This window comes from Marmota monax, unplaced genomic scaffold (assembly GCF_021218885.2).
Source record: "Marmota monax isolate L192 unplaced genomic scaffold, Marmota_monax_Labrador192_F-V1.1 WCK01_AAM20220418_F8-fsc00084, whole genome shotgun sequence".
In the NCBI taxonomy this organism is placed as follows: Eukaryota; Metazoa; Chordata; class Mammalia; order Rodentia; family Sciuridae; genus Marmota; species Marmota monax.
In genome coordinates, this window is record NW_026694575.1 from 4285453 (window position 1) to 4298976 (window position 13524).

General features: G+C 46.2%; 1 protein-coding gene across 1 annotated transcript in view; it reads right to left on the reverse strand.

The window, feature by feature from the left end:
- Slit3 (slit guidance ligand 3) overlaps nucleotides 1–13524 on the reverse strand; it is a 579279-nt gene that overhangs the window by 469851 nt on the left and 95904 nt on the right. The window contains exon 4 of the mRNA XM_046421334.2: nucleotides 6690–6761. Within this exon, the coding sequence (XP_046277290.1) occupies nucleotides 6690–6761 (72 nt within the window). The remainder of the gene's footprint in view (nucleotides 1–6689; nucleotides 6762–13524) is intronic.

Sequence of the window (13524 nt, forward strand, 5' to 3'; positions counted from 1 at the left end):
GAAAGGACATTTGTGTTGTTGAAGCCACCCACTCTAGGGCATTTGTTATGGTGGCCCTGGAAACTGGCAGGAACTAATTATTGCCCCAATGCTAGAGCTAGCATCAGATGGAGAAAATTGAGGTCACTTGCTCAGGGCAATAAGAAAGAAGGATTCAAACCCAGATCTGGAGGGCTTTGAAGCCCTTGTTCTTTGTGCTCATATTGAGTTGTCTAAAGAGCAGGTCTCCTTCCCAAATGCAGCTTCTCATTTTTTGGGAGGTCTGGAGCAAGCAGAAACACCCTGGTTGTGGGGAGCAGGCCATACCCTGCTCTGAATTACTCTTTGAGATAGAGAACAACAGGTTTTAGGCTGAGTTTGTAACTTGAGTCACTCTGGTTTGTAAAGCAGCATTTTGCCATGAGCTACTCCATGTTGAGTACGGTACCAAGATGGGATGAGACCACACCTTATTTGTATAAGGAAACCACCATCATCTGCCCAGGACACAAGGGACAAATTGATGAAGGACTTTCACATGACAACGTATCAAACTAAACCAAGGAGCACCTGGACAGTGGACATCCCAGGTCACATCAGGAACACCAGACACAGGAGCTCAGTAACCCACAGAGGTGCGTCCCTCACTCAGGCTCCATAAAAGGGGAGCCCCTCTCCACCCAGGCTGAATACGATGGCACCTTGACCCTGTCACCTTGACCCTGTCACCTGGTCATTCTTCACGAGCCTTGCCCAAGGAAAATTGCCACAGCAATGAGCCTCTGGTGTCCTCTTGCCGTGGGCTTCACCAAGGATGGCTTCTCCTGCCTGTGACGCCCATGCATGGCCCACCCCAAGCTGATGCCTCCCGCTGACATGGGGACACTGAAAGTGCCATTTTCTGTCTGGAGCCTCTGCTGTGACAACTCTGCAGTGCTGGTTTGTTACCATCCTCATCTGACCCTCGGTGACTCCAACTTTGAGTCTCCCTGTGTCTGTGCGCCTGGCGCAGCATCCTGTGACCCTGAGGCTGCTTCAGCCCTTCCTCCGTCTCTCCGTGATCTGTTCATGTATCACTGGGTGACGTGTGTGCCTCTCGAGTGCTGTAGAAATTAGACATCAAGATTGGAATAAAGAGCCTGTATTTGCCCAGCACCTGACGTCCAGGTGACCCACACGCATACAGTGAGTGGCCACTGATGAAAGTGGCCCAGGCTGTGAATTCATCATTATTTAACAAATGCTGACATTGTAGGAGAAGACACAACATGCTTGGTCTACGATAATGACATAGCACACTCACGATGCTGGAGTAAAAGACAACATTAAACACACAGGCAAGGTACCAAATAGCAGTAATGAGTATTCAGAGGAGGGCTCATTTGTGGGAAGCAAGTCTCTGGAAAGCTGAAGTCTTGTGGCCTTTTGCTCTGGGACAGGGATGCTGTTCTACTATGATAACAGCCAGTGACTTGGAGGTAAATTTGTTGGCCGAATTTCATATTGTTTTCTGTTACTGGGGGATTAACTTTCCAAGTCTCTCATAACTCCATGGCCCCAAGGGAGTGACAGCAGGTTTAACCCCAGCAGCATGTTTTTGAAGCTGTCAAATGCCTCATGGAACCAAGTGAAGAGTAATTAGAGCCTTGGTCCAGCCACTAGCGGCTAGAGATTTTAAACCATTACCAAATACTGAACAGACGTTTTGGACCTGAATCTGGGACAGGTGGGCCAACAGGACCCCAGTGGTCTGTACATCCTCCTATGGCAAGGTCAAACTCAAATGCAGTTGTATCCCTCAGCCCCTCCAAAGCTGTCTAATCCAGAGAACAGCAGAGGGTTTTTAATCGCTGTTTTTAACTTCCCTTCTGCTCCTTCTAAAGAATTTCTGGCAACATTACCGCCAGCATTTAATAACCAGAAATCCTTCACTGCCTCTCCCACACGTAGGTGAACGAAAAATCTGGAAATGCATGCAGAAAGGAGAGATGTCTCCAGGTGATGTAACAGACCCACTCTGCTTTTTAGGTGAGACCACTGAAGCTCAGTAACAAAGTAATGCACCGAGGGTCACACAGCTTGTGCGCAGCAGAGCCAGGGTGAGGCACAGGGTCTTCCCACTCTAAGTACAATGCTCATCCAACTCTCATCAATTCCAGAGCCTGGACTCTTTCCTGGTGCTGAAATGTTTGCACCACAGATCCCACAGCCCCAGCACATGCACAGCTCCCATCAGTCAGTAAATTTAATGGCAGCCATCTTCCACCAGGCACTGATTCTGTGAGGTACTCAATTCTGCAAGGTGTCTGGATGGTTTCTATTTGTTCTCACAACACCATAAACGTAGCCTATGTTATTTTACTGATGATGAGCCTGAAACCTAGAGAGGTTAAGTAGCTTGCCCTAGGGCTCATGGCACATGACTGGCAACCCCTTAGTCCTTTATTCCACTGCCTCTTTCCTTCCTCAGCTCTGGGTTAGATTCCGGGGAGCATTCAAAGATTAGAAGCAAAGTCCCTACACTTTTTGGCAACCTTATGTAAGGATGGGAGTGAGCTAATATTTATTGAGTATTCAAGACATGACAGAGGTCTGGTTGGATGTCTTGTGGACCATTGTGATATCTAAAGCTCAGAGTGCCTCCTAGGCACTCTGGATCTAGTTTCTAGGATCAAATGGTCTATGATCTATGTGCCTGAGCGCAGAACAAGAGGACAGATGTGCCACTAATGCACACAAGAATCAGATGGTGCTGGATCTGAGGGGGGTGCAGTGGGGCAGCCAGTAAAAGGCCTGGGAGAAGTACTGGCATATCTGACAGGCCACTGTCAGTCCTTCTCTGCAGGCCTTCAGCTCTCTGCTGTAGTCACACAGCAGTATGGGATAGGAGGAAGCATAAGGGCTTTGTAGAGACACAAATGTGCACTGAAGCCCAGTTCCATGTCTCCTGGCTATACAACCATGGATAAGTTAGACAACTCTTCTGCTATACTCTGGATCTTGAATGTCCCCAAACAAGATTGAAGGAGTTGGGTCAGTCAGAGAACCCCATCCTATTGGAAACAGCAACTTGCTTGAGCAGGTGTCTAAGCTAGTTATCAGAGCCTACCCTCAGGTCTTTTCCACTTGATGATAAAAAAGGCACTCTTCTTTGGGCTTGCAAAATTAGCATGTGGTGAGTCCACTTTGTCTTGCATCACAACCTTTGTTCCAAGGAACCTCTGTTTCGCAACCTCTGTTCTAAACCCTTGGATTCAGTTGTTCCAGAGGCCATAATTACCCCTGGACCTCTCAGTTACATGCAGTAATAGACTTTCTCTCCAGGTAACCTTATTTTAATCATATTTCTGGCACTTGCTGGTTAGTAGTGTTATTATCATACACAGGTTCACAATAAATACCACTTCTCTTTCCCATCACTACTCCAAACGTGTCTTCTTACACCACCATCACCTTTCCAAAAGGCATTCTTTGGATAAACACTGAACATTAAGCAGCTTTTGTCTGCAAGTCTAAGAATAAGAGAAAAGTAGTGTTCGTAATGGCTGCTTGTGCCACACAGCACTCTATGGGAAGAGCCAGCTGCACAGAAGCAGTGTGGAGGTTTCCTGGGAAATGCTTGCCTTGTCTGCTGAGACACAGTGCTCTTTTAAAACAGAGCCAGTGGCATATGTACACACACTCATGATTGCACATTTATTGATTTCTAATTTGTACCCTGCTTACTTCCAAAAAGGCCCTGGAGTGACTGACAAAATAAGACAAAGACATAATGGGGCCATTAAGAAAAATCAAAGATCAAGCCCAAAGAGAAAAAGCAATTGCTGATTATAGCTCAAACCTGGGTTAATATAGTTGCTTCAATAAAAAAAAAAATTATATTTAGCTCTTGGCTTTTTGGCAGCCATTCAGAATGTATCATATCAGGGCACATGGAGAGCTAGACAGCCTTCACATACACAGCTCTGTACCCAGCACAGAAGCTGGGCTGTACAGCACCCAGAGAAAAGCTTACTGAACACAGAAATGAATGAGTGAATGACTGAACGAATGGTGGGTAAAAGAATCAAAGCTCCCTGAGACACATTTCCTTGGTCCTGTGTCACTCATATATTCACCTACCATCCAGCTGTCATTGACTGAGTGCCTTATGTGCATCAGTCTCTGTGCCAGTCCAGGGACCCAGAGAGGGACCGTTATGAAAATGTGTTAAATGCCCTTCCTCTCTTCCCAGCTGCAGCTCTCTGGCTGGAAACAAAAGTTCAGAGTAATTTATCTCAATGATCATTGCAACTCCTAGTTTCCTCCCAGAGAGAGGAGACCAGAAACAGGCTGCAAAGACAGGAACTGAGGAGTAACAGCAGTTATCTTGGCCCCTCCACTTCATAACACATTAAGCCTTAGAAAACACACAGGCACCACCATCTCCCTGGATACTTACAGCTCCTCTGCAAGGTACGGAGAAAGAAGGGGCATCCCTCTTTTACTAACAAGGAGATTTAAGCACAGAAGGGAAAGTGACTCTCCTAAACTCTCACAATTAGAAAGTGGCGATTCAGGTATAGCCCATGGGTTCCTATGCTTGGCCTCAGCACCCTAGAGACCTGTTATCACCATGTCCTTTGTCTGAATCAAGACCAGCCCTGCCAAAACTGGGTTTCACCTGACAGCCACAGGGAGGCTTGCCCTCAGGTAGCAGCTGAAGTGCTCAGCCCCCACCTCCCCCCAGCCATCCAGCAGCTCCGGCTCCCCAGGCCCTTTTCCTCTTTCTAGAAACTAATGCTGAGATTCCAGGTGAATAGGAGATAGTCTGTGGCACTTGGTAAGTGCTGGTTGAAAAGGCCACCAGAATTTTACTCATCAATAACAGAGAATAAAATCATGGCATTTGCAGAGAAAGAGAGAGAGAGAGAGAGAGAGAGAGAGAGAGAGAGAGAGAGAGAGAGAGAGAGAGAGAGCGAGCCCCACCAGGCAGTGCTGGGTGGAGAGATGGCTGTTTTGTGAGCATTTAAGGGGAGAGCTGCATCATGGGTCCTCTGTAGATTCAGCCAACTGTAAATTGGAAATATTAAAAAAAAAGTATCTATCTGTTCTGAACATGGACAGATGTTTTTTTCACCATTATCCTTAAGCAACACAGTACACCACGTACTTACATAGAATTGCATTATAGTAGGTAGTGTAAGCCAGGTAGAGTTGATTGAAAGAAGAATGTGCATAGGTTATATGCAAATATGACATCATTTCATATAAGAAACTTAAACATCTGGGAATTCTGGTATCCATGGGAGTCTTGGAATCAGTCCCCTGTGGATACAAACAGATGACCTTACAGGGAAGAGGAAGTTAAACTCAGAATGGTTTCTGGTACATCCCTTGGCATCTTACCCAGCCCTGCTAGACACTCAGGCTTCTGGATTGTACTTGCTCCAGGGGGAAGCACCAGAGGTCTGAAAAGGGGTCAGGGCCTTTCCTATTTTTAGCAAAGTCAGCAAGGTGGGCCCTGCCAGAGAAACAGTGTGCACAGCAAGAAGATCTTGACAAAGTACAGGTACACCCTAGAGAAAGCAAGACACTGCTCCACCAGAATACCCACCATCCCTGGCCTGTTTTTGTTCCAACAATTTCCTTTGAAAATACATTTATGCACATAGTCTATGTGCATGTGTCTGTGTATAGACACATATAAATACATACTTCTAATTCAGAGCTTGCTCTTAAGTGTACACACTAACATGTGTTTCATATTTTCTAGCTTACCCCAGAGCCTTACACGCATTGTTTGACTGCATAAGTAGGCATTAAACACAGCCATCAGGAAGAAGAATGGTGGCCACAACACAAGATCCCTCTACCCCAGCCACGCTATAACTCTCAGCGCCTGCACTCCCTCATTTTGTCATGAGTGCTAAGTAGCCAGACAGTCATTACTTCTTTCCCAGAGTTGGGCCCTGGGCAGCACAGTTCACCCCAGGATCTATATTGGTCACTGCCAGCAGCATTTCAGGTTCACAGTCATGGAGCTGTTCAGTGTCAATGAATACCCATGACATACAACTCAGCCTCCACCACACCCTGCATCTCCAGCTCCCAAGCTTTAAACTCTCACAATGAATAAACACACAGGGCATCTCCAAATCTCCCTGCCCACCCCCACATTGTAGTCTGGACCATTCTAAAATGTAAAGCAAAATTCAGGGTGCTTCTTTATTTTCCCATCAAACCATCGACCTCAAGACCCATAGTTCCTGAACTAGAAATGCTAGACAGCAAGCAATGGGCAGGAACTCCTCCAGCCAGCATGTCAGGGAGATGGAAACATTTAGCCTGACCCAGTCTTGCCTGAGACTACCAGCAGCCTCATGTGAATCAACTCGCCCAAGTCCCCCCTCAGAATTCCCCTGAAATAAGTTCAGACCCATGTAAAATGGAAGTTTCCTCCCTCCTTGCAATGGGGGAGGGTCAACTACCACGCGTCACGAGACCTCATCAGCCACATAAGCCACTGAGCTCTGAAAGCAAGAGCAAGAAACAAGACGTGGAGATGTGGGGGTGGAGGTTCCCCATTCCAAGCCCTGCTCTAGTCTCCACACCAGGGCTGAATCAGCAGATCCACATGGCAGAGGGTGCCACACATGAAGGCATCACAACCTGCACATCACTAACACCAGGGAAGGCGCACATGGAGAACAGAAGTCAAGGCTACTCACAGTCTGGTGAGCTTCGGTGTGCTCTGGAAAAGCAATTCTGGAAGGACCTGGAGCTTATTCTTGTTGAGACGCCTACAGGGGAAAAGAAGAACGAAAAGATGTCAAGGGCATATTAAATCGGATCAAGAGTATTTGCAGATACTGCTTCAATCAATCCATCCATCCATCAACAGGTATTAAGGGACTCTCTAGATTTTTCAATATGGGATGTTCAACATGTGTAAGGCATATACCATGTTGACCGGGCTTTATAGTCCACAGAGATGCAAGGCCAAGGTCAGTCATAAGCATAAACCCAGCACGAGTGCTGCACTCCCTCATTTGTCATGAGTCTGGGACAGACATCATTAATTGATCACAGCATTCTTTCCCAGGGACTTTGGGGCTTTTTCTCCCCATGAGCTCCGGGTAGTTATTGCCAAGTGATAGAACTGACATGTGAAATGGACTCCAGAAACAAATTAAATACCAGAGAAAGCATCCCAGATTCTAAATGGGTGGCAGTTGCTATAGGAACATAGGAGAGGTCAAGGCAGATTGCTCTGGGTTGAGGGACCAAGTGGAATTCCTGCCAGGCTGGCTCTCTGGACCAGAGCAAGGCAGCATGATGACTCTCCTGGGTCTTGGCCCTTCTGCCTTTGCAGCCTGCTTTCTTCATAAGAACTTTTTAAATATTATATTTTACACAACTGTAAAAAACAAAATTTTTATGTTATGTAACTATTTCAATCTAAAAACTCACTTCTATTCAAATTTTAAAAGAAAATAAAACATTTTCATGGGCCTTTCCAGCACTGTGGGTGCTCGGCACTGCCCCCACCATGCCTAACACAGAAATCAGCCCTGGATCAGGGACAAACCTTTGGGCATGAGGTAGCTTGATATAAAACTCAGCCTGACAGGGATGGCCAGTGTTGGATGATGGCCACAGAACCAGGGCAGGTCTCTGCTGGGAATGGCCAATGCTAAATGTCACAGAAAAGAAGGCCACCAGAGCTTCCAGGGCACACAACCATCATGTGATCTCCATGAAAGTTGTGTTGGGGGTCTTAGACCAAGAGGGAGACCCTGTTCCTTGCTAGCTCATGTTCTTATGCCCTAGCATCTGTTCATCTCTTATTCAGGGAAAGTGGTTCTGTCTTTACAGATGAACCCACAAATCACTTAAGCGTATATCTAATAGTGTCCATTAACTTCCCAGGCCGAAGATGGATCAGAAGCTGGAAGAATTTTTCCAGCTAGAGTGAATGAAACACACATGAGATAACTGTCCTATCCCCATCTTAGAGCTAAACAAACCGAGTGTCACCACGTCTTCTGGCCCCAAAGTCCACACTCCCTCCTTCCCTCATACATGATTCCCAATTTGGGGTTTTGCTCCCATTCCCCCCTCTTGCTGGCTGTGGCAATCCATGCTCTGTTTTCTGTCTGTGAATTTATTTTCTGCTCTTCCCACCACCCCTGGTAGCCTTTCTTTGTGTGTTCCTGCCACAAAAGTGAAAGGCTGAGGTAGGATCCAGTTCTTGGTTTAGAACAGTTCCCAGATAGTCCATGCTAATCCTCTCTGGAACAGGTGGAGGTCATGAGCCATGGAGAGGCATGGTGTTATGATTTTGGGATTAGCCAGGGCCTGGTTTAATCGTGTTCTCACTGTAGAACTGGGTCAAGTTACTTAGCCTTTGAAGTCTCAGTTCTCTGTCTTAAATGACCCTATGCATTGCCATGAGATGGCAAAAATCATCAAAGTAGTGATGACCTAGTCATATTCATCACAGTAGTGATGACCGTGTGTCACAGGCTATGCTACATGCTGCATCAGCTGGTCCCAACTGCAGCAATGCTTAGGCAGGCCTTGTTAATATCTCTACCTCCTATATAAGAATTCAGAACCTGGAGGGGCCCAGGACACCCAGAGGCCACAGGGGCAGAGCTTGGGCATAGTCAGCCTGACACCAGAGTCCTGGTTCTGAACCACCATGGTACTCGAATCCCTCAATAAATGACAGCTTCCTGCTCCTTTCCCTTTCTTCATTTTTCTCCACTTTTCTTCCGGGTTGCCACCTCCTCCACCCCAATCCAGACAATGATCTACTCTGGGTACAATGCCCTCCCTGAAAAGGACTTTCTTGGAGGTCCCCAAGGCAAAAAATGGGTCTCTAAATGGGTCTGTCTGGAACCACCCTCTATTGTCACAGCTGTACAAAGCTTGGTAAGAGTTCCATTTAGACATCCAAGACTCCAGTCTAGGCAAAAATCCTAAACTCTGGTGGCCGCTGCCTGAAGTGGGTAGGGTGTTTAGTGTGCTCAAAGCCCTAAACCAGAATTGGAACTAAAAATAAAACCAGCTTGGCTCTGAGGCTCCCGGAAGGGAAGGAATCATTTTCATTTCTTTGCCGGTATTTGTGGCTGGACAAAAATAAAAATGCAGCCAAATTTAGCCAATGGAGTTCTGCCTGCTCCTTCCTGAGCCCTGAATGGGGATCCTGGGGCAGCCAGGCTGGGCTCGGGTCCCATGCCAGGGGCCTTTCCACTTCAGCTTGGGCAAGTCACACGCTGGCTCTTCCTAGCAGGAGCTTGATTCCGTATTTTCAGGTTATTCCAGAACTTACTGGTGTTCACTAGAGAATAGGCTGGCCTGAAAAGTCTTCCTTGAAGAGCCAACAAAGGCTCCATGTGCTGCTCAGGAATTATTGTCCTGAGCAGAAAAACGAGTGGGATGAAATGTGCTGCTCTGAGAAAGGATTAGGTAAGCACTGGGCTGCGGACGGTGGCTACTGGCCACAGTGCACCTGTGCCATCTGCTGCTGTTACCCTGGTCCAGGCTAGGAGTCTCCAGCCCCAACTGGAAGTGAATCTGTGATTCCCAGAGGCTGAGCAGGAGTGAACGGAACCCCTACAAGGACAGAACTATGGTCAGCAAACAGTACATGGGTCAGGTCCACGACAAGAGAAAGCCCACGCAGGTGTCCCCTCTCCCTCTAAGATCAAGAGTACTTCACAGCTTTCCTACTGGAACAATGGGGAGCATCCAGATCAAAGCTCCACTGGCTGCTGAGCTACAAAGTCATATTGCTTTTCAACCTGAACCATGAGCCTCACAGCCTTGACTTTGTGGAACCACTGAAGGCCTTCCTGAACATACCTGGGTATGGAAAGCACATATAGACATTTTTGCCACTTTGTTAATTCATCCATTTAGCCAACCATCAACCACCCATCCATCCCTCCATCTACTCATTCAAATACCATCCATCTATCCATCAGTTCTCCCTCCCTCCTTCCCTTCCTCCCTTCCTTCCTTCCTTCCTTCCTTCCATCTTTCCAGTTCTTTTTGAATATGAACCTGCAAGGATGAGTAAGATGCAATCCCTTCCTTTCAGAACATCCCATGCTAGTGGAGAAGACAGATGTGAAAGTAAAAGTCAAACCACGCTGTTATAAGCAAAGTTGTTGTGAGAACGTAGAGAAGGAGAAGCTGGCCCAGTCCTGTTTACAGAAAGATGAATGTGACTCTCCAAGAAAGATGGACAGAAAGTTGTGGACTTGAGTATGTGCATTTCTATGGAGAGCCAGGAGACTGAGCAGCATTTGGGGGAGCAGGCTTATGTAGCTGGAGCATGGGGGAGACTTGAGAACATGAGCAATGGAGTTGTATAAGTAGGCAGAGGTTGTATCACGAGGGGCCTTGTGGATTGCGGTAAGGGATTTGGGCCTGGATTTTTATGGAGAGTAATAAGGAGCCATAGAAAGGGCTTGAGCAAGGGAGGGACCATCTGGTTTGGATTTTAGAAAGCTCTTTCCAGTAACAGTAAACTTGGTTTGGAAAAGGGTGAAAGCAGAAGCAAGGAGATCAGTTAAGAGGGCTCTTGAGTATCCAACACGGTTCTGTAAGACCCGGTTAAAGCTGACTGTGGTGATGGATGTGGGAGACAGCTGTGAGGTCCGATGAGTAGGGTCTGCAACTGAATGCATGTGATGGTTGAGGGAATGGCAGGAACAGAGGTATTTAAAAGTGGCTTCCCAGGAGCCAACTTGGGAAGTTGATCAGTCAAAATAACCAATCATCTAGGAAAGGAACAGAGACAGGAGGAATACCAAGCAGAAGGTGAGTGTTTAGATTCAGAATTTCTGAGCCACTGAGATCTTTCAAATATGTTTTGACAAATAATACCTAGTAATAACAGTACAACCATGAGTCAAAGACTGAACAAAGCATTTTGCATGTACTATCTCACTGAATCCCCATAGAAATGTCCAGAGGCCAGTCTAATTATTATCCTCACATAAGGATACCAAGGTCTGAGAAAAATAAGGCACTTGCCCCAAATCAAGTCCACCAAAACATAATGGTGAAGAGATTTGAAGCCAGATGCCTAATGCTAAACCTGTGTTCTTAACTGCTGTGTAAAATGATGATATTTAATTCAGCCCTTCATTATAAGCTGTCTTGATTTATCACCTAATGTGCAGTTCTCATCTTCCTTTTAAGTTCCAAGGGTCCTTCAGAATAGGAACTGAATCTTGCACATCCTTTATTTCCCAATGGCAGCCAACACAGTGCCAGGTTCACAGGAACCTTCAGGAAGTGTTCATGTCCAAGTTCATGAATAAATCAGAAGGCAAGAGTGGCCAACTTAGGGGCCTAAGGGGTCAACTGTCCCCTGGGCTAGATGAAGGAAGCCACTCTCTGTGGAGCAGGACAGGACTCCCAGAGACTCAGCTTCCAGATTCATCTGCCTCAAGATCAGCCAAGTTAGAAGGTGGGCTCACTGCTCCCCTTGGGAAGGGAAAGGACAGGGCGAGGGGCTGAAGGGCCAGGCTTAACATGGCAAGTACCTCCCTTTTATCAGGGAGGTGTGGAGTGTCCAGCTGAGGGGCCAGGGCCTGAGGGAGAGAGGAGGTCAAAGTGCACTAATCTCTCAAGGTCACCAAAGCAGCTCGCTTTGGTACCAAACCTAGTTACTTCCCTCGGCAAGGCCCACTTACTGGTATTTTCAGAAACACCCACATGTCTATACAGCAAGGGACAAAGAGGCTTTGTTGCTTAGAGCAGAAGATTCAAATCACCTGCAATAGAGAGATAATGGAGAGGCTCCTGGCCCGGAAGCCACAGGGATGACAGCAAACTGCAGGGCAAGGGTAGAATTGAACTACAGAGGTCTTAAACTTCAACTCAGAGTTGGCACCATCAACCACAAGGACCCAAAGATGTCACTATAAATCAAAGGCAAAAAACTTGAACTTCAGGGAGCCCTGATTTGGGCTGTGTCCATTAGCTGTTTGCCAATGGCCTTACACTTGCTCTGTTTCCTCACCTGTCAAATACAACAAATTCAGGTTTTTAAATTTTTTTGGCTATGCAAATTTTCATAACATAAACTGAATGTGACCTAATCAATTCAGTAAGCAACCCAATCTGTGGTGGTTGCTGGAATGACACCTCTCATGATCAGGGACAACTCCCACACTTGTTGTGATGGGAAAGCCTGCCCGACAGGCCGACAAGCCTGGCCACATTGGTCGAGTGACTGCTGTTCTCTGCCTGTAGCTTCCTTTTCCTGGTAGGGGAAGGGGTAACACAGAACAGTTTTACTGATATATAATGGTGCTTCCTTTTAACATCAATTACAGACAAATCCCAAATTTATTTCCATGGTTCAGAAGCAGGTTGACTGAGCTTTGGCTTCTGCAGTATTCAGCATGTGCTCAATGACATCTAGGTTGGTTTATGCTTTTTGAAAACGGATTATTTTTAGTTTGTAACTTCCAAGTGTCCCAATAGCAATTAAAAACTTTTATTTTTGATATTTCCAAGGGAAAACTAGCTTTGTTTGTCATAGTCTAAAATTCTTGCCCAAAAGCAGTCTTTTTCTTTGAAGTTGTTTATGAAAACCTCCTTTAAAAGTAACTTGCAGCTTATTTTAGGAACACAATTATTATATAATAACAGAACATGTACCTCACAGAATACCTGGGAGGGCTGAATGGCTTAACATCTGCAAAGGGCTTGGCAGGACTTCTCAAGGGCTCAATAAATATAGTGGTAGCAGCTACTGTTAACATTGTCATTCTCCAGAGGGGCCCCAGGAGCTCAGAAATACAGGTATTTCTCCTTCACAGATGACAATATTGGTCAGCAAGGCAGTAATAAGTGAACTCCAAAAGCTTACTGGTTAACACAATAAATGTTTACTCTGTGCTCACATAAAGGGCTTGTTCCATCTCACATACTGCTGTGGAGAACACGTGGCCTCCAGGGTTCAGTGCCAGGGGAGGAGAGGGAGGAGGATGCACTATAGCTCTTAACCCCTTTGGCCCAGGAATGATGTAGATCGCTTGTGTTCTCAGCCTGTTGGCCAGAACAAGTTTCACATGGCACATACTTAATTGCAAAGGATCCTGGGAAATCTACAGGCACCCTTGAATATCTGGTGAAGGCTATCGTAACAGCCAATGTGCCTGAAGAACTAAGCACCAGCAATGGTCTCTCTGTCCTTGACTTTGCTGCCTTCCTTCCTCTTTTCTATTAATGCCAGGTACTTGCTGTGTGCCAAGGGCTGTGTTGGGTTTTTGGTATGCACTGTCTCCCTTCACTCTTTAAGCAACTATTTTTTCTTTCTTATAGTACTGGGGATTGAACCCAGAGGTGCTCTCCCACTGTGCTACATTCCTAGCCTTTTTTATTTATTTTCTTTTTTATTTTGAGACACGTTACCCAAGTTGTCCTTGAACTTGCAATCCTCTTGCCTCAGCTTCCCAAGTAGCTGGGATTATAAGCATGCACCATCATACCCAGCTTGAAGCAATTCCTAAAGTACAAATTGTTATGCTTATT